The sequence below is a fragment of the Grus americana genome, chromosome 4 (genome assembly GCF_028858705.1).
Source record: "Grus americana isolate bGruAme1 chromosome 4, bGruAme1.mat, whole genome shotgun sequence".
Classification (NCBI taxonomy): Eukaryota; Metazoa; Chordata; class Aves; order Gruiformes; family Gruidae; genus Grus; species Grus americana.
This window is the reverse complement of record NC_072855.1, coordinates 10133225-10160108: the sequence shown is the minus strand read 5'-3', so window position 1 is coordinate 10160108 and position 26884 is coordinate 10133225. Positions and strand designations below refer to the sequence as shown.

Genomic DNA, 26884 nt, shown 5'->3' with positions numbered 1-26884 from the left:
GAGCAACATGCTTCTAATTCAGAAAAGCCTTAATAAACCATTTAATGAATGGAGTAACAGTAACTAACTCATTTGCCCAAGGCCACAAAAGCGGTAGAACTGAAGCCAGTACTTTCAAATCTCCTGGGTCCCAGACTGGTCTATGCTTATCTTCACTTAATTACAAATGCAGAAAAATACGACTTGCCTTTAAGTTCTCATGAAGGCGCAACAAGAGCAGATCTATGGACACCCATTCTTCATACTTTCTGTGTAGTGTGTGGAATCATGTCAGTTGTATTGATATACCATGAGGGAGCATAAGGCAAGTATCTTTGAAGGATATTACAAATACATACATACATTCCTCAAATGCAAAAGGACTTCTTCTGTTCTCTTAACCCAGAATTTAAAGAGAAGCATGTTATTCACATATCACTCTTTGAACAGCTTTGTTAGTAGAGAATAAAGCTCACTTTCTTCCCCATTTACTAGTGAAAGCAAATGCTATAAAATTAGTTTTCTCACACCATTAAAAATCTCAGTACTTCAAAGCGTCCCTACTCTACAGGAGCTGGGATGTGCACCAATATTTGCCAATGTGACATCAACTAGTTTTTCCATCCTGTGCCCCAGTATCTTGAGAACACTGACATAGAAATTACTAGTGATGACATACAGTGCCACCTTGTGTTACAATTTAGAACTGAAAAAGCCTGAAAAGTTGGATTTCACACAAACATCCAGCTTCAGCTGTTTTAACAGCATTTTTTTCCCCACAGCCACTGTCCCACCTGAGCAGCCTCTCCACTTTTACATAACTAAGATCTAACTCAGGCTGCAAGAGATAAAAGCCCTCCATGATCTCAAGAAAAAGTTCATTTGTCTCCACTAACTGATGCAGGTACTTTCAATAGTCCATAGTTTTGCAGAGACAGTTGATGCTGAGTGGCATAGATATTACCTTTTAGGTTTGAGATGCTATTCCTCCAGCATAAGAAAATAAATACATATGTTACAATACTACATTGACAAAAAAGTGAGGCTAAGCTATTAATGCCTTCTTCAACCTGAATCTGATGAAGAATAATAGGACTTTATGTCCCTGGACTATATTTTGAGAACAGGTATTGTGTCATTTCCTCCTTTACAAGAGGAGAGTGAGGGCTCATTTACCTACAATGGCTGGGTACAAGCTGAGCAACTATATTCCATACTGGCAGCACACACTGATCCGCATAGGAGCTCCAGGACCAACAAAAGGGATGTGAAGTTGTAGATATCCCAGTGGTCTGTAGCCAACCCAATCCTCCTGCTACATCTGGGCCTCACACGGGACATAAAAGCAACCATCCATTAAAACTTCTCAAGTCCAAAGCCGAGTATAATTACACTGGGCCTTGCAAAGCAGTCCCAAGACAAGTGGGTGTATCACAGAAAAATATGTGTTAACAAGCAGAAGAAAGAAAAATGTGGAATGGTTCTGGAAAAGCACATCAGTCGGCTTTGAAGCTGTATTGTCCTTTTAAAAACACGCTGAGTGGAAGTCCTATTTTCTTAAAAAAACCCAAAACACAAACAAAACAAACCCCAAAACCAACCAAACAAAAACCCCACAAATCAAGACTGCCCTATAATTTGGGTAAGCATGGTCATCTAAAGGTGAAAAGAAAGCTTCTGTTGACTCTATTCTGAATAAATAGCACAACATCAGAAAAACTTCCACAGGTGCAGCATTTTTTACAGAGACTGAAGTTCTAAATTACCAGTTTTCTTCATGCAGGGCAAAATTATGCAACCTGTAAAATATTACTATATTGTTAACTATTTACATGATAGTAGCATTGAGCCTACCTATTTAATTTCTGCACCGACGTTAAATTGGAAATTTTTGCATTACCTTGTTTCTCACAAGTTATCTATTGGAATAGAAGCATCATCGTAATTCACAGAATTCACAAACTTAATTCTAGCATTCAGCAAGAGTCTTTCTTGCTCTAGCAGACAGCAGCTTTTCCAATCAGGTGAGCTGGCAAACAAGTGTTTGTAGAGGAATATGCTAAAGTAGCATTTACTGACCAATTCTTACACAAGATGAAATTGAGTTTAGAAGACCTTTTTTTTTTTGGTACGTTTCTTCCTTCCCTTCCCCCACCCAAGCAGAAAAAAGCAAGACACAAGTCTTCTGCCATACTAATGTATTCCATCTTTCAAAAAGAAAGACATGATTTTAATATTACTTAACAATATGTTAAAAAAGTAGCCAGTTAGGCTTCAGTGTTAATACAATTATACACTCTATAACAGATTTGATAGTGTGAGTACTGTTCTTTTTTAAATTTTCTCATTCTGCAAGTATTCTTACACAAGCTGGCTACAAGTCAGGAAAAAAAAAATCAAAACACAAATAGCGTAACTTGTACACTCTTAAACAGTAGATTGTGAAAGAACTGAGGAAATACTTGTCCCATAAGAGCCTCTTTTTCATGAAGTCATGTCAGGAGAATTCCGGAGCAGATGAAAGCACAACTGACTAGGTCCATTCCTTTGTCAGGAGTCAGAATGACAAAACATAGCTAGATGCAGAAGTGACAGGAGCCACTGCAGATGATGCAAACTAGTATTTTGGCCTCCACCCAAGCCTAAGCAATTTAAAGTCTTTGAGGCCAAGGCATTCAGAAGGAGATGGAAAAGAGCTATTGTTCCAACTCCAACGGCATACAGCTACAATCAAGTAAGTCTCACTCACAGACTACAAGCACACAAGCTAACAAATTCAGGTAGAAAGTGGCAATTTTTCAGTCCGCAAGAATTATCAGGCCAAAGGGTTCAGTGCAGATCCACACAGCACTGGGGACAAGGCAAGGCAGCACTGGCTCAAGACCAGATAAGCTCTCAGCACAGCAGGACAGATAAGTGGAGCTGTCGTTCATTAATTCCTGCAGGGTTCCCTCCCCATATTGTATCATTTCAATGTGCAGCAAAGGTGGTTTTTTTCAAGCTAAAATTGGACCAGTTGATGGAAAGTCTCTGCCTTGTTTGTCTGGCAGAATCCAAGCAGAATCTGAAAAGAAAAAAGTGATAAAATGAAACCAATATACTTAAAATCAAACCACAGGTGTTATCTCTCTTTTGAAGAGCAGCTCTCATTCAGAAAGACAAAACCTCTTAAAAAAAATCAGACCTAAAAAAATAAATCACTTGTCTATCATTCAAATACATAATAAACCAGTTACTTTAAACACCACTGCATTATCAGGAGTAACGTGAATGAAGTAGCACAGAACACTGCATATTTAGCAGCACAGAAGCTAGCTGAATGTTAACTAGAAACAGAGGTGACATTGCTGTATTTACCAAAAACCTTGTAACAGTAAGAATGAGTGGTAGGTAATGTGTAAAGCAAAAGCACCACTGGTGTGGTTCACTGTGGCTTCTCTTCTGAATACAGCAAAGTTAAGTTTGAGACAAAGACCTAGGGAAAGGAGTTTGTTTATAATACAGCAGATGAGTAGCCCACATGCCTGGTGGATTGGGTTTGCATGGCAAGGTTTTGGTAGCGGGGAGGGCTACAGGGGTGGCTTCTGTGAGGAGCTGCTAGAAGCTTCCCCCATATCTGACAGAGCCAATGCCAGCCGGCTCCAAGACGGACCTGCCGCTGGCCAAGGCCAAGCCCATCAGCAACGGTGGTAGCGCCTCTGGGATAACAGAGTTAAGAAGGGGGAAAAAAAACAACAGCAACTGCAGCCGGAGAGAGGAGTGGGAAGATGTGAGAGGAACAACTCTGCAGACACCAAGGTCAGTGCAGAAGGAGGGGGAGGAGGTGCTCCAGGTGCCAGAGCAGAGATCCCCCTGCAGCCCCTGGAGAAGACCATGGTGAGGCAGGCTGTCCCCCTGCAGCCCATGGAGGATGATGGTGGAGCAGATATCCACCTGCAGCCTGTGGAGGACCCCATGCTGGAGCAGGTGGATTCTCTGAAGGAGGCTGTGACCCTGTGGGAAGCCCACACTGGAGCAGGCTCCTGGCAGGACCTGTGGCCCCATGGGGGACCCACGCTGGAGCAGTCTGCTCCTGAAGGTCTGCACCCCATAGAAAGGGCCCACACTGGAGCAATTCGTGAAGAACTGCAGCCTGTGGGAAGGAGTCATGTTGGAGAAGTTGGTGGAGGACTGTCTCCTGTGGGAGGGACCCCACGCTGGAGCAGGGGCAGAGTGTGAGGAGTCCTCCCCCCTGAGGAGGAAGGAGCGGCAGAGACAATGTGTGATGAACTGACCGTAACCCCCATTCCCCGTCCCCCCTGTGCCACTGGAGGGAGGAGGAAGAAAAATTGGGACTGAAGTTGAGCCTGGGAAGAAGGGAGGGGTTGGGGGAGGTGTTTTAGGATTTGGTTTTATTTCTCATTGCTCTACTCTGTTTTCTTGGTAATAAATTAGATGATTTTTTTTTTCTTCTAAGTTGAGTCTGTTTTGCCCATGACAGTAATTGGTGAGAGATCTCTCCCTGTCCTTATCTCAACCCAGCAGCCTCTTGTTATATTTTGTCTCCCCTGACCAGGTAAGAAGGGGGAGTGATAGAGCTGCTTTGGTGGGCACCTGGCCTCCAGCCAAGGTTGACCCACCACACTTGGAAAAAGCACCTTTAGAGAACAAAAATCCACTTATTTGCTTTCACTGAATGCAATTTACAGAAAAAGTTTTGAAAAAGGTTGGTATGTGCAGGTATTTCAATGACAGTTAATTCATGCTGAAGAACTTTTATCGAGGCAAGGTGTAGCTTGTTTAGGCTAAAGGCTGCATGACAGCATCAAGGTAGTGCATAGCCCTCTCTGGAAGGCTATACAGCTTCTCTAACAACTGAAAGACAAAAAAAGGGGGGCAGACAGAAGGAGTGAAATAGAAAGGTACAGTGGAAGGCTAGAAGTACTAAACTTACTTTCTTCTTTCTATGCTAAAGTTAGAAGTAGCTTGCAAAATTAATTCTGAAGTCAGGGTATAATTAACGTATCTATTACGCCACTACAAAGCGGGAAGAAAAGATGATGAATTAACATGCAGTAAAAAGTATGAATTCAATACGCCTGGGCAGCTCATTGCCATGGAGGGTTATTATAACAAGCAATGGTGCTAGCCTTCCAAGTATTATGTTGGAAATTATCAAATTATAGAAAACACATGCATTGAAGGTATCTTCACATCATTAAGTAGCTAGTTTTCTCCCCTAGAACAGCACCTTTCAGGGCCTTTAAGACACCTTTTCTAAACAGGTATATATAAAAAAATTGGATGGCTACACACACTTCCTAACAGATGACAATAAAGGAATAGATTACAGCAATTACTGAATTGTTATATAGGACACTGCTTCATTCGTCCCATTGAGAGTAGAGAATTGGTGAAAAGAACTCTGTTTTCTTCTTACAGATACTGCAAACTTGAATGAAGCTAAGAATATTACATGAAGCCCATAACAAAGGCTTATGCTATACCAACACTAGCACTATCTAATATATGCCACATCTCACCAATAGAGCCTACATTTTGATTTCAAAAAATACTTTAACTGGCACCACTCAAAAATAATTTTTAAAAATAGCAAGTATATACTTTTGAAAGTTTCATCTTCTAGTACACTGTAACTCCATAAATAATCACAGACCCATGCATTTTGCATAGTAATAATAAGCAACACAGAGAAGCTGTTGTACTCTGCTCTGACCCAGACATGCATTACATCTCAGGCACATAAGACTATCAAAACTATATAAATTTAGAAAAGAACTTGAAATCCATACTGAAAGCCCTTCCTTAAAAATCCTACCCTTTAAACAAATGGCTTCAGTTGTTTTGTGAAATGCTACTGTTGATTCCTAAATTATTCAATTGCAGGAAACATTTATTTGTAACATTTCAGATTTGGCTATCGTGATAAAAGGCTTACTTGATGTATTCATGGGAAACTAGCACACCCAGCCATCATTAAAGAACACAAATTTGAGTAGATTTCAGTATTATGGAAGAACATGTGCTACTTTATTTAAATATGAGCTGTCTGCTCATATTTGAGGAATTTAAAGGTAATGAATGTGATGCATAAATATCAAAAGCAACCAAAACGCATAGAAGAAAAGTTTCACAAGCACAGGTTCATATTATCCTTTTACTGTCACTGCACTAGCATAAGCATCCCCCCCTTTTTTTTTTTAAACACTAATCAGTATTATTCAGCATGGATAATAAAGGAAATATTTCTCCAAACTTTGCTTATAGAAAAAAATGTTAACTGAGGATATTCTGAAAGCCTTGATGAGAACTTGGGGGATACATAGATGATTCTGGCACTCATTTCCGTATTTATGTTCTGTGCCCACAAATCTACAGCTTTGGTGATTGCTTAGAGTATTCAGAATGTCAGCTGTAACATGATTTGCTATGTTACAACACAGTACAACACAGGCTTTTCTGCTAGGAGTTGGTTATGAAGTTGTGGGGTTTTTTTGGGGTTTTTTTTTATTGGTTTTTTAAAACCACAGTATATAGGAAGAAGCACAACAGCTTTATATGTAAGGATTAAAGCACTTTACCTTTTAAAATACTCCACTTCTCGCTCCGTTTCATCCATTTCCACGCTGTCTAGATCAATGTCTTTGGGTAGAAACACATCATCTACAAAGGAAAAAGGATAATACTAGGTTAGATTCCATAGGGAGGAGGGAAGGAGAGGGGAAGAAGCTTGAAGAAGCTGCATTAAAGACATTTTTGGAGAACTGCCTGAACTTTGTAGACTATTGATTATTCATGTTTAGACTGAATTAATACAAACTTATAATTAGAAAGACACTTCTTAAAAACCCTGTGCTAGTACCTCTGCTCAGACTTTCAGGAGTTACACTGGGAACAAGGAAGAGATGAATCAACAGTAAATTTAGTGGTTGCATGGGTTGCAAAAGATGCCAGAAATCTGGAATACACATGAGAATGCTCAAATACAAAGGGGTCCATGAATCAGATAGCCTGAAATTTGTTGGCCTTACTACTAAAAAGGTAGCTTTAGAAACATTTTTAAAATGGCCTTTATAAAGAAAATTATTTCAAAAATTCTGGGTTTGTAGAGCTGCTGTACTCCATCTGGGACATGATCATCAGGCTGTGTCTGCAAGAGTCTAAGTCATGCTACCTACAATTAGGAATTTTTTTAAAAAATGTTTTTTAAACATATTCTAATATGGCCTGAATTTAGGCCTCAGCTATAGCAACAAAGTCTCTTTAAATTCTGTTGGTATATCGTACTGTCTCAGTGTATGGTTCTCTTTTATACTTATAGAAAAAAAAATGCTTCAGAAAGTGTAAATTTTTGCAGAAACTAAATTTGAGCATTTTCCTGTTAAAGTCTCTTTTTCTACTACATACATACTCCAATCTCATTCTTGAAGCAGCTTCAGAACCTGTTCTAAAAAGGGGGAGACAAAGAAACTGAGAACACTGAGTACGAATGAGGACTCTCTAGAATCCTTAAGATTATGAGAACAAACAACTCTCTTCTAAAGGCATTATTGGTAGTTCAAAAGTTGCACATCTTTGCCATACAACTTACTTCTGAAGAACCAGAAAGCCCTAGAAAGACAGGGCTTCCCTGTAGTCCTAGTTTTTTTCAGCCTCTTCATAACAAGGAGTTTAAATACCCTGCCAGAACAAATTTCTTTAAGAAACAGATATCATACCAAAAGCAATAATGTTCAGTGCCTTAATACTTCATGTTAAAACTCAGTTAAAAAAACCCAAACTTTGTTACCCTCTTTTCATGTTCTTTCAGTTACCCTAGTTCCAATTTTTTTTCTTAGTTCATTTTTTATGCCTTCGCTAATTTGGTACATCAGCCCTATGTCTTTAAGAAATTACAGCTAAATGAAAAATTGTGTATTGCAGTATCTTTCCGGTGGTTCTAAAGTCAGAAGTACTCAAAGTGGTGATCCAGTTCTGACTCTTCAGAGAGCAGCACAATTATCTCTTTATAAATTCAGAAACATGTCCCTACGTTTTTTCACATTTAAACATCAGGTTTCAGAAATTGTAACTACACTTGATTTAAGCAGCAGAAAACAGTGAGGGGCAGGGAGGAGGAAAAGATGCAGGCAGCTACCTAAATTCTCCTACAGTAAACACCCTACATCCCCCCCTTCAACAGTTTCTCTTTCAAATGTCTCCAGTCATCTCTCTCTGCTCCTGATTCTAGAGTTTTGTCTTACTCCAATGATTGGAGTACATTCTTCTCAGGAAATTTAAAAAAAAAATCTAACAAAAACCCTCAAAAAACCCCAACCACACCACAGTATGCACAAGAACCAAGGTATTAGAGAAAAGGGTTCAATGCTGTATTGCTGCTCGATTGACACAGAATGGAAACATGGAATGTAAGAAGAGTTAAGAAGAAAGACTGGTGGGCTGACTCAACCCAACCATGAAACCACAAAACCAAAGCTGGGCTCTACACCTAGCACTGGCAACAACTGGGAATTTGGTTTACATTTTTGTAATAGAGTTTAATAAACATAAGCATTCCAAAACACTGGCAGAGACTGCCAAGGGAGTAAGTAAGGTCTCTTATCTTGATGTGCCTACCAGACAGAACGGCAGCAAGACCTGCAATATGAAGTCATTCCGGTGAACAGACATTTAATTTATGCACCGTTACCACTCAGCTACTCATCCCAAGGGAATGATCGGGTGCTCCAGGAAGACAGATGTCCCTACCGCAAAACTGCCGACCCAACTGGTGGTCCCAGTAGGCACCAAGCACATGCAGGAATAAACTCGTGCCCGAGAATGGCAGTTAGATTAGCGTGTTGACAAAGCCAACCAGCTAGCACTGCCTGCTCTTCTCAGCTCTGGCATTAGCTGTTAGATGCTTTCAGGAAAACAAAAAAAAATAGGTTGGGAAGAAAATTATGCAAGTGCAACTTGTTTGAGTCAACTCAATCTTCTATGGTTTTATTCTTTCTATCAGATCAATTAAAAAAACCCCTAATCTGTTTACTAGCACAGACTGATATTCACATGGAGAAAACACTCAATATTATCCAACTAATTAACATCCCACTAAGTTTTCACTCTGGCAAATAAAAAAATAGTAAATTAGTTTTTGCATCTATTTCACCTGTTAATGAAATTAATAGATTAAAGGAACTACTTCCACTGAGAAAATGTACATTTATGCATGAATGATCATTCTTTGGCTGCAGAAACCCCTTATTTCCCTTGCTCAAAGAGTAAGGCCAACTCTATACTATACTCTTAATGCTGTATGAGAAACAAGCTTGCTTTTAAAGAAGTTCAAAATGGATTTCAGCATACTATTGAATTATTTTAAATATTTATTTTAAGCAAGGTAGGCTTTACAGAAGAGACTGGCTTTCTTAACTAACAAAAACCCCATACAAAACCAGCAGCATACACTAGTTTACTCATTCTTTAAGGTATTCTACACCGCTTTACTAAAATTATGATCTCCTAATTGTTATAATTACAAGGACTTGAGTGTTCCTGACACCACTTTTTCTGTTTCTCTAATTTACATTGGCAGGAACGACTGAAGATAAAGATTTCAAACTTCTGGACTTAAATGGTAACAATAAAAAACAACCCAAATTCTTCAACTTGCTTATACACTCACCAATGGAATTGTTGACTTTGTCCCCTTTTTTCTTCTTGTTTTTCTTGTTCTTGCCTTTTGGTTGAGGAGAATCTGCAAGTATTAGCTTATTATTTTGCTGCTGTTCACTGGGTGAAGGGGATTCACTTGTTACGGGTGCTTTCTCTTCCTTTACATGGTTCAACTGCTTTTTGTTGTTACTGTTTAATTTCTTCTCCTCTTTTTTAGGTTCTGCAAGTGTTGGGAGCTCTGCTGCTTTTGCTTTGGATTCTATTTGGTTTCTGGTTTTAGTCTGAATCTCAGCTGCTTTGGGGGATTCAATAGGCTTTTTCACTTGTTCAGCACATGGTTTGTTTATCTGCTTTAGTTTCTGTTTGCTGTTTCCTTCTTTATGTTGATGCATAATATCAAGCAGAAAAGAGAGGGGCTCATGCTGCTTTACACTCCCCTCTTTCTGATAAAGCAGCTTTGAGTCTCTAGTGTTTACAGGATTGGATAGTTCACAGCCTGTCTCTGAACCTGGCCTCTGTTCTGTGTGATTCACATGTCTTGACAGTGAACCGGAGGAGGTTTCTATCTTTTCTGATTGCTCAAGTGTACCATTCTGAATGTCTTCAGGTGTGTTTGGGACAGATTCCTTCACTGCCTGGCAGTTTCGAGTAAGCATGTCCACCTTCTGACAGTCTTTACTTGTTCGTTCTTTCTTCTTTTTCTTTACAGCCCGCAACTGCTGAAGTTCTTGAAGCCGTTGTAATTCTTGTTTCAGCCTCTCCTCCTCTTCTTCCTCTCGCCGCCTCTGTTCCTCAAGCAACTGGTGATGCTCCCTCTCCCTGGCTTCTGCTTCAAGTCGAGCTTTTTCTTCAAGCTACAAAATAACAATAGGTTTATTGAAAGCAACAAATATTTTGGAAATTAGAGTTTTAAGGATTATTACTACTTTTCTCTAGGAACATTATAAATCCTAGGATGTTAACATATGAGCATACTTAATCCAGAAGCCTGTGCAGCAAGCAAATAACTATACAAAAGCTACCCTTTAAAGTATATTAAAATCTTTTCTACATTTCTATTTTCTATGTTTCTGTAATGTATTTGACTGTTGTCAATACCAACTGTTGATCTTTTCTTTGCTACTGCTAAGCCTAAATCCATATCAAAAAGTTATCTACAACCACAAAAACCTGCTGAAAACAAAACATTCAACTTCATTCTCAACAACCACATGTATTACTAAGGGTAACTCAGGTTTGCATCTTGTTACATCGTTTACCCATTCTCTTGCTATGGTAGCAGAGTTGCTCTGTTTCAGCGTTCGTGAACATTAGGAAGAGCAATCATTAAAAACATTTTACAGCAAAACACTAGGCACGTTAAAGCTACATTAAAAGTTGTCAAAAATAATGATGGTAAAGTTTTCTGTTGTCAGCCATAAGTTCATTAACCACATGAAACAGAAGATGCACAGGATTTCTCCCAGCCATTACTGCAAATGCCTAAAACTTTGTGGTGCAGCATTCATCTTGCATCATTAGCAAAATGAAAGAAAGTTGGACGCTGAGAACAATCATGTCCATTTATTTTCTTGCACATTTAGAAGTGCCTGTATGGGATTACTTTTTCCACAGTTATAGAAGTCACATAAAAAACCCTATGATAATCTTCCACTTTTTATGCTCAAACTGCATCGCAAGAGCAAAGTGAATTTTGCAAAGTGAATTTTATTTATAACTAAATCACTAAGCCCCTCAAGTTGCTGACTAGTGCTACAGCATGAACATAAAGAATATAATTTGTGAACATCAGGTCTTCCAAACCCATGGAAGCATTTAAAGAATGCAGACTTAGTGCCAGCAAGCAAATCCACAAACAAGAAATATTTACAGTGTGGCCACCCAACATGCTTACCAAAATTCAAAAACATTCAGCAATCAATCTCATTGCTCCTTGAACTTTATACTTAAGACTGATATTTGAATTCAATAACAAAAGCCAATTTCCTGCTTGTTCAACTTAAATATATTTCCTCTATTAGCTCAGCAAATATTGTTTTTAAAAAATAATTTCACTGTTAAACTTTACAGTTTTTTAGAAATGTTTTTGCCATTTTCCATTTGAAAGCAACCTGTAATTTTTTCTTCCCTGCTCCCTCTCTGCAGCTTGCCACTTCATTCCAGCTTGGGATATCCCTTCCTGTCATCATGTGGCACAGTGCTTAACCTCTTTCAATCAGGACAGCAAGGTGCCCAGTGCAATCATTCTAAAAATATGAAATCTTAACTTTTCCACTCTCATAAAAGCACTTACCTTATGCTTCCCAACTTCCTATAGATACTTTATCATAACCATTATCCCAATAAGGAAACTCTAGTTTTCTAACTTCCCCCACCTTTAAATGTCAATTCTAAAAAGCAATCAAATTCATAGTATTTCTGGCACCTAGAAACAACTTTCTAATGTGTGGGAAATTCCAATATAAAGCTGACTTGCAACAAAACACATGACAATGACATTGTGAGGAACCTTACTCTTCAGGTTGCATCAGAACAGGTAAGCTAGCTGTGTATATACAAACAGGCAGGCTGCCACAAACTATGCAGAAAACAATTATACCATTATTATCAAGTCAGTATACAGTGGTATACTTAGGGAGTGCACAGATTCAAAAACATGAGGCATAGGATAAACATACTTTTATGTCTTACCTTTCTTTGCTTATGTCTGGCTCGCTTGGCTGCCCGAGAACTGCTTACTGGTTTGGTTTCAGAGCTGTTTATAAATTGTAGCAAGTCTTCCACCTTTCGGTGGTCAACAACACTTTCCCTTTCAGAGATCTGATCTGGTTTCTTCGGCTGTTCCTCTTTTCTTTTTGTTAGACGTAAACGAAGCTTTTCTCGCATCTCTGCATAATTTCTACTGGTTGGTGCAGCTGGAGGCTGAAGGACATGAGACAAATATTTAGTGACTAAATGTACAAATTTCACTGACCTAATACTTTTCAGATTCTGAAATTTTAGAGACCTTCAAATAACTTGGCAGGTCCAAATCTGAATATCAAACTCCTTATTGTTTGTATGTGTACCCAAAGGTGTATTTAGCAGGCAAAAGACCTATCAGACTAGGTACTAGCTTGTGAACTGTATTTTCCAACTGAAAGAATGACTGATCTTGTGGAAGAATGCATAAGTGAGAAGATAAAGAAATACCTTTAAAAGTGAGAAAGGAGATTTCCATATTCTCTAGTGATCGGTATACCACATTTTAAAATTTGAGAGAAGCAGACATTTACTGCTGTTTCCATTTTCTATGAAGTCTGTTTCAGAGTTTGGGCTATGTGGGCCTCTGGGCTGTAACTGTGAAGGTTTGATTACACCGCACTGAAGCATGCCAGCATACCTCCAGCAGAGTCGCATCAATAACTTGTTAACACTGCTGCAAGTTGAATCCTTGCGTCATGTTTCATATCTGTATTCCCATCCACCGCTCCTGCCTCTCAATTCCTCATTCCTCTACCCCTCCTGCACCAGACTTGGTGCCCATCTGTTTGGGGCTACACCAGTTCAACTCATTAAACCAGTAAAACAAAGCCTATTAAATTAAAAGTGCTGTAGCATTCTGCCACTTCTGCAAAATGAGTAACTTACTGTGCAATCAGATGACTATCAAAGATCAATCATGCACATGGTGGAAACATGCAACGATAAATGGGACCCCCTCCCTGCCTCTTTCAGCCACAGGGCAGGGGCTTTTAATTCCTTTCAAGCCCTAAGATAAAACTGGATCTGATCAAATACATGGCCAATATACCGAGCTTTTACTTCAAATAGGAAGAAAATGCCAGAGACTCAAATTCTACTAGTTAATAGATTATTAAAACAGGCTATACACAGATTTACAAATGAGGCCACCAGGAAAATGAAATTTTAAGTTAAGAAAAAATGTAATGGGGCAACCTAACAGCTTTTAGCATTTCATTTGTGCAAATGAAAGCTATGATTACAAGAATTCACTAGATGTTACTGCTATGAAGTTAACTTAAGGATGCTTCAAACAACGTGTTAAGTATTAAAATAAAGAACAATAGGGGAAAAGATTTTGTATAAACTGCATGCTTTAGAACTTCATAATTTCTTCAAAACACTCTCTAAAGACAAATACAAGTCAGTGCCTATCAAAATGTACCAGTAAAAAAAAGTTTGTTACAGTGAAAAAGGGATTTCTTTTGATAGAAGTATAATTTAAACTTACACTGCCAAACTTTTAGGTAAGAATGTTGGGGGGTTTTTGTAGGGTTCCCCCCCCCCTTTTTTTTTTAAAAAAAAAATCAAGTTAAAGTGAATACTTGGAGGATTGCTACTTTTACAGATGGGAGAATGGCTCAAATTGCCACCAAAATTTTAAAAAATATCCTCTGTTAAGCGTACTTTTAACCAAACTGATCACATTATTTATAATTACACTACTACAAATGAGCATGTGAATTTTGTAAAGTTATTTAAATGACTCAATACCCCTGTATGCAGTTTCAATCAAACATGGTATCTATTATCCAAGTCAGTTGCTTCCTAAATATTTTAGTCATTGTTATTGCTCTTGAATAGCTTTCAATTGGAAATGTTTGTTTCAATTCTTCATTTCAAAGAGGAAAATAACCATGCTCCTTTTACTACTTCTCTTGAGTCAGCTCCAATGCCACCCCCTCAGTTGCAGTCTGATAAATCACATGCAATCAATGATGAGTAAGTGACAAAAAAGGGAAAAAAACCAATTTAAAATCCAACAACTTACTCCTCCATGGCCGAAGAACTCACAGTAACAGCAGTCACAGTATTTTCCTTCCTTCTGATTTGTGGATGTTGAGGTACTGGAGCTATGCTCTGAACAGCTGTCTTCATCTTGGCTCTCCTCTCCATCATACTGTTGATGATCGTACGTGTTACTGTTCTCACAGCGATGGCCCTCGCAATCAGGATCACTATGTTAAATTAAGAAAGTGTTTATAAAAAAACCTCTAGATTATAATAAATAAGGTACTTGAATAAAACAGAGTTGTGTGCACATCTATGAGGAACAAAGACTCTTAAACTGGGATATCAAGCCACTAGTGATGCATCAAATCCTAAAGCCTTCATCCAGTGGCCTGCAAATGGAGATGCTCAAAGACAAGCAGCAAGATAAGATGACACATGGGAAAGTGATTTATAAAAACTCATTTAGTGACTCACTGAATGAGCAGCCTAGAGAATGAGTTTTGGAACTGCTCCTCCTGGCTTTGAACAGGTAAAATAGTTTCAGTAGTAGTGATTCTAGCTTTTTTTAATGGAATAGTTTTGATACTGCTGCTGATCTCATCACGCATGATCCAAGGAGAGCTCTGCAGTAGCAAAATACTCAACTTATTTCTAAAATCCCCTGGTTTTAGATAGATTTTCAAGCTCTTGACTTAAATAAAAAAGTCAAAGTCAGCTAAAACCAAAATGTTCCCATTACTCCATTTGCACCTTTATTTTCAAGGGGAAATACTAGCAAGTCTCTTCAAGAAGCAGGTACATAGCAGTTCATTCCCTCCAGAGCTCTGCATAACTATGTACGCAACATACCTACTGTCCAGTTCTTCAACGACTGGAGTGATCTTGCTTCGAAAGTAACAAGCATTTTAAAAAAATCCACTCATCTAGCATTAGTATTTCTTTATTCTGATGTTAGAAAGATGAAAACAGGCCATAATCTGTCTTATATACAAAACATATGTGAATATTCTTTCTAACCTCATTTCTCCCTCCCCTCCGCCCCCTTGCAACTTTTTCAAGAATTAGTGACCAGGACAGAATGAAAAATTGTTCAACTTCAGTACCCTAGGTAGGGAAAAGGCACGCAAAACTGTTTCACGTAACAGCAGACACTGCCAGTCAGTGCAAACATTCTGACCAGTCAGTTTGAGCAGCCTTGGCATCACTGTTTCTTCCCTATTGAGAGTTAGCATCACAGTGCCCAACAGTACCGTGGGACAGCACGTGCTAGGGGTAACAGACACATTTCCATAGAAATCAAGGCTTCATTAGTTCTGTCGCTCAGTCACTGGATTGAAAGGCTAGAGCATAAAGCAGTTTTTCCCATTATAGCACATCACTGATTCATATAGACTGCAATAATTGTTTCTAGGTTCTCTCCCAGTTCATTCCTTATGAACTAAAATTACTTCATCACGTTAGCATCTGGAGATGATGATAAAAGGTGGATTTGTATTGCAGTAAATAGCCTATATTCAATCCTCCCCCTGCACTAGCTAAGAAAGTTTGTTTACAAAATTGCAATAATTTCTCAAAAGCATGAAAGAACAATTACCTATTTTGTGATGTCACCAATAAAATCAGACGATAACCTAAAGGCAGGCATTTTTAGAAGCACTTCAGGTATGCTGTTATCTAACTCCGCCTAAATCTCACGTCACCTTCTGAAAACTACTGCAGTAGCCAGGAGACTACATTCATAGCAACCATGACCACAGCCCTACAGGTCACAGAGTACTTAGAGCAATGACTCAACTGCTTTTCTGTTATGCCTGCGCTCTTCAGACATATCAAAGAGTTGGCACCATTGTCAGCCTGCCGCAATACATAACACTACCCAAAGAGCTCCACCAAACTCCTCCCAACCTCCATGATCTTTGACAACCTTTGGAAATCACAAAATCCTTCCACACTACAACCACTGTACCAGTGGTGGGACTTAACTCCTATGAAGTTTTAACTGCAATCAGGAAAATCTGTTACTATGTGGCAGGTTTCAAGACCATGTATGACCCTTTTATAGTTTGAGCTAAAACTGTCTACAGACTCCGTAATTTTTCACAGCTTTTCATTCCTGCTTGCCACATAATGCCAAAATGACAGAAAACAGATACATTATACAACAGGTTTGCATCTCAGCAGCAGTAATCACTACAGAGTAAAAAAGAATAGAGCTTGACTTATTTATCTCAGGTCACATTTCTAAAAGTGAGCAAACATTTGGTTTTAAGCTTCTAAACTCAGTAACCAGATTCTGCAATAGAAATCATATTTGTAAAGTCTCACACCAAGTTACACACTAAATACCTGAACTCGGTCTTGTTTGCTGAACACAGAAGCAGCTCTTTTTTCACACTATAACCACTGGCAAAGGAGAAGAGGTATCTGTATTTTAATTCTCCTTCTATTGTAAAAAAGAACAACAACAACAATAACACCAAACTTACCTGCAGACACTTGGTGGGGCACTTACAGAGCTGTCTGTAGTTGAAGTAGGAGGTGCAACTGTAGTAGGACAAAGACCTGAATGAGGATCCACAAATCCAGGGGCTGTTGCAGCAGTTTTGGGGAAAGAAGGAGCAGCAAGATTTGGAAGATGTGGTGTAGAAGCTGGAGACAGTGCAGCAGGAGACAGTGAAGGAAGGGATGCTAAACTGGTAGGACTATTTCGTGGTGCAACTGGTGCAGAATGTCTATGGTCCTCTTTATTAATATTGTGGAACACTTCACCTAAATTGGGGAAAAAAGAAACTGCTTAGAATTAAAAATAATTAGTCTCCATTAACTACCCAATCAATCATGCAAAGTGTTGGATGTTCTCAGCTTCCGTTAAAAAAAACAAAACAAAACAAAAAACCCCCAAAAAACCCAGCAGTATCTCAACACCTTTCTATTACCAGTTCCAAACCCTAACATCAAGGTCTTTTACAAAGTTCTTTAATCCAGGAGTACAGAGACTGTAACACAAGAGTAAGAAGAACAGCAATTAACGAAAATCATCAAGATAAATAATATTACTAAAATAAATACATATAAATCTTTATGGTTAGCTAACTGGACTTGAGTCAGTTACTAAGATGTATGTGAATTACAAATCCTTACCTATCGATGAAGGTCTCTTGGATGATACTTTGAATTGGTTGCTGCTTGACTGCACTGTAGTTGCTGTGCAGGAGACAGATGAAGTGGCAGAAGAGGTTGCCATGACAACTTTATTAGCTTCCATAAAGGCATCCTGGAAATTGTACAGACATTTCTTCTTTGCAGCATTTTTTTTCTCTTTGCTGTCAGTAACTGCTGTTGCTTCATTGCTAGATGTAGCAGGAAGTGCTTCAGGTCTTATTTCTGAGAGTGCTGGTGCTAATATATCACTCCCTTTAATTGAAACACACAGTAATTAAGAATCACAGAATTACAGAATTGTCGTTGTGGCATTTAGAATTAAACATTCAATAATTTAGATGCAGATGAGCAAGTATATATCGTTAGTGTTGGTTTGGTAGGATTAGTGAAGCGATCCTCCTTTCTCCCTCCCTCCCCCCCAAATAATATAGCTGTAACAAGAAGTGCTAAGAAGTCTCAGAGCAGAAGTCACAAGAACACTACTAAATGTGTGTTAACAAGTAGCAAAGATGCTACAGAAACCTTTATCCATTTGTAATTTAAAAATTAAAACTGGACACCATTTTACATGCCGTGCTAAGCATATTAGCTTCAATATCTGAAGTCCAGGTTACCCACGCAACAATTCTAAGCAAGAACGACATATCTTTCTATCAATGTAATACAAATCTTATCTTTACTTATTGGAAATTCCAGCTAACTACAGTAATACCTTTCTGATTGACCTTCCACACAAGCTTGCCACCAACCATATGTTGGAACAGCTACCCATAACTACATTTGAAAATGGATGAGCTATCCTAGTAGGGAAGTTTTCTGGAGGTTTTTAATGCCTTTCCTTTTAAACATCACGGTAGTAGCTTCAGAAAAGTTAGCAGCAGATCAGACTGGCAAAAAGCCAATGCATGAAACCAATCTTCCTTTTTCATACAAGTCAAATAAAATAAAAAAAGGCTTTTTAATATTTGCTATGATGCAAATGGAAAGATCTCTGTGTTGTTATTTCTCTTCTATTCTCTTTCACTTTAACCATTAGTATTTCCAAAGGCTTCCTGGCTTAAATTAATATTTCGCTTGATTTATGCCTCTGTCTTTTTGAATGACAATGCAGTTATCTCCGCACGTTATAAGAAGGATGTAGTACCATGTTACCAGTGTTCTTACAACTCTGTAGAAAAAAAGCAGGTGTCTCTGGCACTAGACCAAAAGTTATTTAAATTTCCCCTTAATTCCCACTTCTTTGCAACCCTAAACTTCTAAAACCAAAAATACCTGTACAATGACCACAGGTGAAAAATAGCATAATATTCTTTTGCCTTTAGCATCCTCTCCCCAATACAGAAGAATTTATTTTTCAATTTTCAGCCCCACTGGAGTATATATGGTGGCAAATCTCTGCCAGAATCATGTCTTATAAAAAAGATGATGATGAAACCTACCACTCCTAGAAAAAAGTGCCACACTCCATTTCAAAACATAAGGCTTTTAACTAGTCAGCGTGAAGTAGCAACAAACCCTCACCAGGAATTGTATCAGGCAAAAATGTAGCAGGATTCCAGTTCTTGTCATTCATCATCTCTGATCCCCAAAGACTTATAAATTTAGAGCTATTCCAATCTGGAGTGCTCCCAAAACAGCTTGGATAAATATGATCTTGGAGAGATGCATTGAATACTTGATGTTTGTTTGTATGATTCTGAACTGGAGCTGGCGGTAATGCCTACAAAAATAAAGAGTATTTTCCTCATTAATATTCTGTTTGCTTACACAGTCACTCGAACAGCAATACTCAAATCATAGTGTTTCAATTGTGAAAGGCATTATAAAAAGTGTAATAAACAGTATTTCCCAGAATGATAGACTGGTTTGTTGATTTTAATGCAGATAATATATTACACAGATTGTACGTACATGTATATATATTATAATCACAAACATTGCTTTTAGATTCAACCAACTGATGAATACAAAAAAAAAAAACATTCTCCAAAAATACTTGGGTTAATATGAATTGGTAGGCCCTCATTTTTAATTAAAACTAGTATTTGTATGAATGTAGAACTTGTTAGGAATTATTACCTTTCAAAGCCAAAGCTGCCAAAACCAATCCTCTGTGACATGATAATCATTGCCACATAAGACAATTGTGACAAAGGGATTACAAACACTTCAGGATTGAAAATAAGAGCAGTAGAAAAAGAAATAAAGCACTTATTATTTGAAAACATAGTTTTAAAAGTTGATTATACTCTTCTGCTTTTTTCATCTCCAAGTATTAACAGGTTCCTGACTTAAAACTTAACAGGCAAGGAGTACACCCTTTTATTTTAAGAAGCAACTGGGGGAAAAAAAAAAAGGAACATACACTTTTTTTGTTTTATAGAGGCAAGTTGTTCTGGCTCATCCCATTACTTCTGGCTGAAATTGTTTATTCACATTCTACAATGCAACTTTCTCCCAGAGACCCTGTGCAATGCAAGCCTTATATTCAATTACTGCCACCTTTAAAAAAGCCAAGGAAAAGTGAGTTTGTTCTATTTTTGCACTAGATTTGATGCCATGAAAAGCTACGCAGAAGTAGATATAGATATTAAAAATATCGGCTGAGTCCAATGACATTTCAGACATGAAAGTCTAAACACTCATGACCAAGCAAACTACTTATCTCCCCAGTCTCCTTTTTTGATACAGAAGGATTTCCATTATCTGACTCATGGTGAAGGTGGGAGAGGCTGGAATACCCTGCATTAAAGAAAACTCATATACATGGGTACAAAGAAACACTTCACAGGAGAGAACAGCCTACCCATGATGAACCAAGTCTGATCCAACAGGGCTTATTAGCTCATTGACTACCAGCTCTGCTGAATTAGCTGGCCTTTCAAAAGCGAAAGCCCCCTAAAGCTTCAGCTTCCACATATGTCTTTCCAGCTCCAGCACAACACAAATACGTGGAGCCCAGCTGGTTCAGGTGCTGTGCCAGAGCTAATAGATCTGGCCTGCATTACAAAGCCACTCAGTGCTAGCAGCCTGCTACTCTACGTGGGACTTCTGGTGCAGCCTTGGCAGTGCGCTGCAGATGTTCTTCTGAAAGGAGAGACAGTGGAGATCAAGGACGGGAGCTCGAGTAGAGCTCGAGGGATGTCAAAAGAGCTCTGGAAGGATGGCATAAGGTGGGCCACAACAATTAGGGGTTTCAGAAGAATGGCAGTGGGCTGTTGAGAAATGGCAGGTTGGCACACTGCAGTTACGGAATTGGTGCAATGCAACAGAAATAAGGAAGGGACACTGATAAGACAGGAAAAAACAAAGTGGATGTTAAGAAGGATGTTAAGAGTAATAGTCATCTCAGTGAACTAATCTACTCTCCTTACAACCACAGGATCACTGGACCAGAGGAAAGGGAGACACCAGTAATATGTACCTAATGACAAAGGCTTTGCCCCTTTCAGCAACACCCACAGTTCAACTGATTTACATAGTATGTGAAATAACACCACATTAATAACAATTCTTGCTTTTGACTCATACTTCTGAAAAGCTGTCATCTGGTCCCAATCTTTGTTCCACATCTTTCTCTTGTTTATTACTTAAAAGTTTTGGGTCAAAAGAACTTGCTTTTTGCAGGTTCTGCAAAATTCCCTCAAAGCACAAAAAAGAATACAAATAGACTCCTATGCCTCATTTTTCTCAAAAAAAAAAAATCACTTAACATTTTAAAATAGAAACCTCAGGATATTACTGCCAAAATGGAATGTTAAAATTTGGAAGATTTAATTAGTCCTATCACACTGACTGAAGTCCCATCGCTGTTTCTACCATTCAAGACTCATTTGACTCCATGTGCTTTTTAATCACAGTAAGGAAATTATCAGCCTTCCTGACAAAAGCTACCTTAGCCCTACTGTATGAACCTTCCACCAGTCCTATTCCCTACCCCTCACTATTCCCTCCAAAAGGACTACTATAAACAGACCACAGTTTAAAGCAGCTTTCATTGTTTCATAGATACTCAGCCATGTTGGTTTATACATATGTACAGTATTTTTCCTGGGATAAGGATGCAATGCTGGTTTATACAGATGTACAGTATTTTTCCTGGGATAAGGATGCATCCATCTCCTTCATCAGGCTTACCTTATTGTGTGTAAAGGGAGAAGCTGTATATAAGGTGGGATGGATAAGTGGACGAGGCAGATGAGGAATTGTATGCAATGGTATATGTCCATGGATGTGAGGATAAAGATGAAGTGCGGGATGTGCAGGTTTTTCAGGATTCATAAACTGGTGGCCAGCAGGCAGGCGTCCAGCTGCAAGTGCAGAGGCCGTTAGACCTGAGGCTTCTTGTTTGCAAACGTGACATTCACAAGCATTTGGACCTTGGTCAGCCTGTAAGAAAATAAATAAGTTTTTTTTCAATCTACTCAGACAATAAAATCAACTATTTCCCCCATGCTTTTTTCTTAGCAATCATTAGTATTATTTCATTTTGCATACATCAATTAATATTTTCAGAGCATCCACAGAATTCTTTCATCTAATACCAATGGAAAAACCCTGTAGTGAAGTAAAAGCACCTGTGGATGATCTTTATCTTAGTTAAGAAAAGAACACCCTAAAAACTGACAGCATTTCATATTATACAGATATTTCACGTCTGCTATCAGTGACAACAAGCGAGATGCTGGTTCAAAGAATCAAGAACAGATAGGAATAAGAACCTTGACAGTATTTGATCATTACTAGGCAATTAATCACCTCACTATAAAAAAAAAAATCAAATTGGATGATTATTTTCCACAATTTTCCAAGCATATGGAAAAACAGTCTGCGTAGAAAGTAACAATAAGGGTTGATTAGCTGATCAAGTTGGAAGTAGTCCTGAGTTGCCTTATGCAGAGCACTTGCCAGCATGTCAAGGGAGATGATCTTTCCACTCTGCTCAGCACTGGTGAGACATCTGGAGCACTGGGTCCAGCTCTGGGCTCCCCAGTACAAGAGACACATGGACATACTGCAGTGAGTCCACTGAAGGACCACAGGGATCATTTAGGCCTTGGAGCATCTGTCATACATACAAGGAGCGGCTAAGACAGCTAAGACTTCAGCCTCAAGAGAGAAGACTCAGAGGGATCCGTGTCCTGGGCTGCATCAAAAGAGGTGTGACCAGCAGGTCGAGGGAGGTGATCCTGCCCCTCTACTCGGCTCTTGTGAGATCCCACCTGGAGTACTGCGTCCAGCTCTGGGGGCCCCAGTACAGAAGAGACATGGAGCTGTTGGAGCGAGTCCAGACGAGGGCCACAAAGCTGATCAGAGGGCTGGAGCACCTCTCCTTTGAGGACAGGCTGAGAGAGTTGGGATTGTTCAGCCTGGAGAAAAGGCGGCTCCAGGGAGATCTAATTGCGGCTTACCAGTACCTGAAGGGGCCTACAGGAAAGATGGTGAGGGACTGTTTATCAGGGAGTGTAGAGACAGCACAAGGGGTAATGGGTTCAAGCTGAAGGAGGGTCAATTTAGATTAGGTGTTAGAAAGAAATTCTTTACTGTGAGGGTGGTGAGGCACTGGAACAGGTTGCCCAGAGAGGCTGTGGATGCCCCATCCCTGGAAGTGTTTAAGACCAGGTTGGATGAGGCTTTGGGCAACGTGGTCTAGTGGAGGGTGTCCCTGCCCATGGCAGGGGGGTTGGAACTAGATGATCTTGAAGGTCCCTTCCAGCCCAAACTATTCTATGATCTTATCAGAGTGGCTGGGTGGCGAAGAGGAGAGTAAAGAGGATAGAGCCAGACTCCTCTCAGTGGTAACCCATGACAGGGCAACAGGAAATGAGCACAGATGGAAATAAGGAAAATCCACTCAAACTTAAAGCCTTTATTTGTCAGAGTGGTTGAACACTGGAATATGTTACTTACAGCAATTCTGGAGCCTCCGTCCTTGGTGATACTTAAAACCCGACTGGACACAATGCTGACCAACCGTCTCTAGATGCTTTGAGCAGGACTAGACTATCTTGCAGATGTCCCTTCCAAACTCAACTATTCTGTTATTGCGTGAAGCAGACATTTCTCATGAAGAACTTCACAATCACTTCAACCATGATAAATCCATGCCTTATTAGAACCTTTTACTGATCTCAAGGTATCATTAGCCTCTGCTGTCTCTAAAGGATTCAAGACTTTGGAAGAAAAGCAGCCCAGGAAAGAGCAGCTCCACCTTTTCTTTCTCAGCTCAGTACTTCTTCCTGCAACTGTCATGTGACATTTCACTGGAAGGTAATTTTACCAGAAGCAATACTGGGAACACTGTCCAATTGCTATTTTTCCCAGCAATGTGGCAGTACACATTTTTCCAAAAAACAACATTACTTAACTTAGCCTTCTAGAAAAGAACTGACAGGTGGTATTCTTAAATATGCCTTCCTCTCAGAAGCAAGTAACTCTTCATTATCACTTAAAAGCATTACAGCCTTTGACACAAGGTATATTTTAACAACCAAAGATTTCATAAACCAAATACAATGATTGAATTAATTAGGTGTATAGAGAAGAAAAATTAACTTTTATTAAAAAATTGGTATTATCAAGAAACAAATATTACTCTACTAACAACTGAAAATGGAAGAAAATGTCAAAGAGTATGGTGAGATTCAAAATCCAATTCTGACAAACCTTTGGGTACTGAACATGAAAAGGAATCCAAAGAGAAATAAAGATACCGAGTCAATGAGCAACCCTGACAGATAATGCCAAAAAACCTCAAATGCATATGATGTGTACCAGCGAAATCAATCACCTGAATGCAGCATTACAAGGTATATACTCAGCTCTGATTAGAAAGTTAGGCTAAAAAAAGAAAGTCATTAAGTGTTCCTCAGAATAATTCTGAGAAAACTCTTTTTCCTCAAAGAAAAAAACCAAAATGGTTAAATCCGCCTTTTTATCTTGCATTTTAGCTTGCTTCCCTAAAGCAAGTAGGCTTACATAATCTCATTTGATTTTCCACAACAAGTGCTGAATCTGTTCACCAGTTTCAAACTCGTTTGACAGAGACCTCAGCCCATATAGGTATGATGCCAGTGGTCAGCCATTAAAAAAAAAAAACCTCGGGAAAAAAATCTCAACATACTGAAAGCAAAGTAGCTTAACACTCTTAACACATGGGAAAATACTTCCAGTGGAAGGCCTTACAAACACCCTAACCACAGGGGAACATCTAATGGGAGTTCCTACCTGACTGTTGCCTAAGCTCTCAAAGGTGCCCCCTCTGATGTGGGTTCTTTTGTACAATAAGCAAAAAAAGCGACTGGTACGTTCTCTCTCAAAGCAAGGAGCCTGTGTTGTAGCTGCAGGGTAACTCAGATTGAAAGTCACACAATCAATCGGATGGTTCCCTCTGGTGTTCAGCTGTGTGGTGGGTTGACCCTGGCTAGAGGCCAGATGCCCACCAGAGCCACTCTATCACTCCCCCTCCTTAACTAGACAGGGAAGAAAAGGTATAACAAAAGGCCAAACACCACTGCCTGCTGAGCAGATAATCTAGGCATGGTTCTTTGGGTGGTGTGGTGACCTTACAGTAAAGAGCTTAATAACCTTAAACCACTAAAAAAAAAAAAAAAAAAAAAAAATCAAACACCCCAAGACCCATGCCATAAGTCATGCAATGGATTTAACTACACAAGGTTTCAACAGGGAAAGTTAGTCCTCAGATACAATATTAAAAATGCCCGTTAACTAAGTACTCATGCCCTCCCCCCCATCCCAATTAATTTCAAATAACTTAATATTAACATTTAACAAAGACCAAGCTCAAACTTCCAAGCAGAAATGCTTCTTAGTTTCTGTTTCCCATTCATACAGGCAGGAACAATTTTTTTCCCCCTTGTACTGAAGCCACCTTCAACACAACATACATATTTCAGGTTTTGACTAAAGGAAGATATTAGTGATGACAATATACAATCAACTGAAAAATATTTTAGATATTACACTTACCTACTGATAACTTAAGATATTAAAAGTTAAATATTTAATTGAAGATGTAAATGTACTATCATTCAAAAAGCCACATTTCAAAAATTAATTTACTAAAAGAGTTGGTTTTAGATTACTATACCTGCTGACTGGGGTAAGAAGGTGGTGGACTATCCATTTTTGCTTCATCTTTCCTTAATGCCCTTTTTCCTAGAGATATTTCTTCCTTTTGAGTCCCTGGTGGTTCACCACTGCTCTCCCCATCTGCTTCTTCATCATCTGCTTCTGAGGAACTGCTGCTAGTACTGCTCACCTGAGGAGACTGGAGAACATTAACTCATTAATTAACACAGGGGTGAAGGACAGGCCTTTCTCTAGAAAAAGATATGACACTGTATATGCTGTACCTCATCTTTCAATGCCATGTTTTCACCTCCGCCATTTAGCTCACTATGAATTCCATTCATGTTGGCTACCACCTCTGCATCGTCGTAATTATTCAGTGGGTAGATATCAGCAAATTTTGTTGATAATGGTGCAACATCTTCATCATCACTACCGCTGAGGGGAAAAGAGGCTTAGATAAATCACAGTGCTCAGTAACCTCAGGTATTGTGAAAGCAGGCAGAACACCAGAACAAAATGAAGTTGAGGGCATCCCTTGTCTAAGTGTTCCACTTGGAAGACAATCCTTTGACTCCTAAGTTGTTTAACTAAACTTAATTTTTCAAGCAAGTAAAATCAAGCAACCTGCTGTATAATCCTACTGAATATAGCAGTTGCATGCCCAAAGGACAGACTGGATTGAAAATAAGATTCTCTGCTATTTCTGTGTAAAATACTTTTCCACCACTCTTCTCTGACCAAGAATCTATGGAATTAATAATGACAGGATATGGATGACCTTTAATTTGGTGAAAAAAGCCTTATGCTAATGACTGACTTTACAGAAAACATGAAGTGGAAAAAAGTACAATATAAAATTCAAGTTTTTCCATACATTAAACGTCAAACCAGTAACAGCAAGTAGGGAACATTGAACACATCACAGTAACTCTTGAATTTCTCCATAGCAATTAGTTCCTAGACAACCTCACATCTACATGCTTTTCTGAATCTGCTCTGAAATACTTAATGGAATTTTTTTCCATACAGACAGCTAGTAAAGGAACATGTATGTTTAATTACCCGCTCCAGGGAAGCGTTGCAAAGATTGGTTAGTTCATGTTTCTACAGCAATCCAGAGCTCTTAAAAGAGCTCTTAAACTGTGCACTTTATCTTTTTGCATTCCATGAGATACTGCGCCAAAATTTAATTACATGATGGCACCATTAGCCATATTTCAAATGTGCAATGAGGAAATAAAACACAGCAGATATG

The 26884-nt window shown here is 38.9% G+C and overlaps 1 protein-coding gene across 5 annotated transcripts in view; it reads right to left on the bottom strand.

Annotated features, from left to right (window-relative positions):
• Positions 1-2907: 2907 nt before the first annotated feature.
• Positions 2908-26884, bottom strand: part of FAM193A (family with sequence similarity 193 member A) — an 80461-nt gene continuing 56484 nt past the window's right edge. For 3 of the 5 annotated variants that reach the window (XM_054824351.1, XM_054824355.1, XM_054824353.1), the window contains 12 exons: positions 25911-26064; positions 25646-25825; positions 21673-21924; positions 19057-19255; positions 17515-17787; positions 16860-17142; positions 16720-16776; positions 14411-14597; positions 12328-12558; positions 9647-10490; positions 6561-6642; positions 2908-3043 (listed from right to left, as the gene is read on the bottom strand). In XM_054824351.1, the coding sequence (XP_054680326.1) occupies positions 2950-3043; positions 6561-6642; positions 9647-10490; positions 12328-12558; positions 14411-14597; positions 16720-16776; positions 16860-17142; positions 17515-17787; positions 19057-19255; positions 21673-21924; positions 25646-25825; positions 25911-26064 (2836 nt within the window). In that variant the 3' untranslated portion in view covers positions 2908-2949. The other 2 variants (XM_054824352.1, XM_054824356.1) reach the window with 2 other exon arrangements.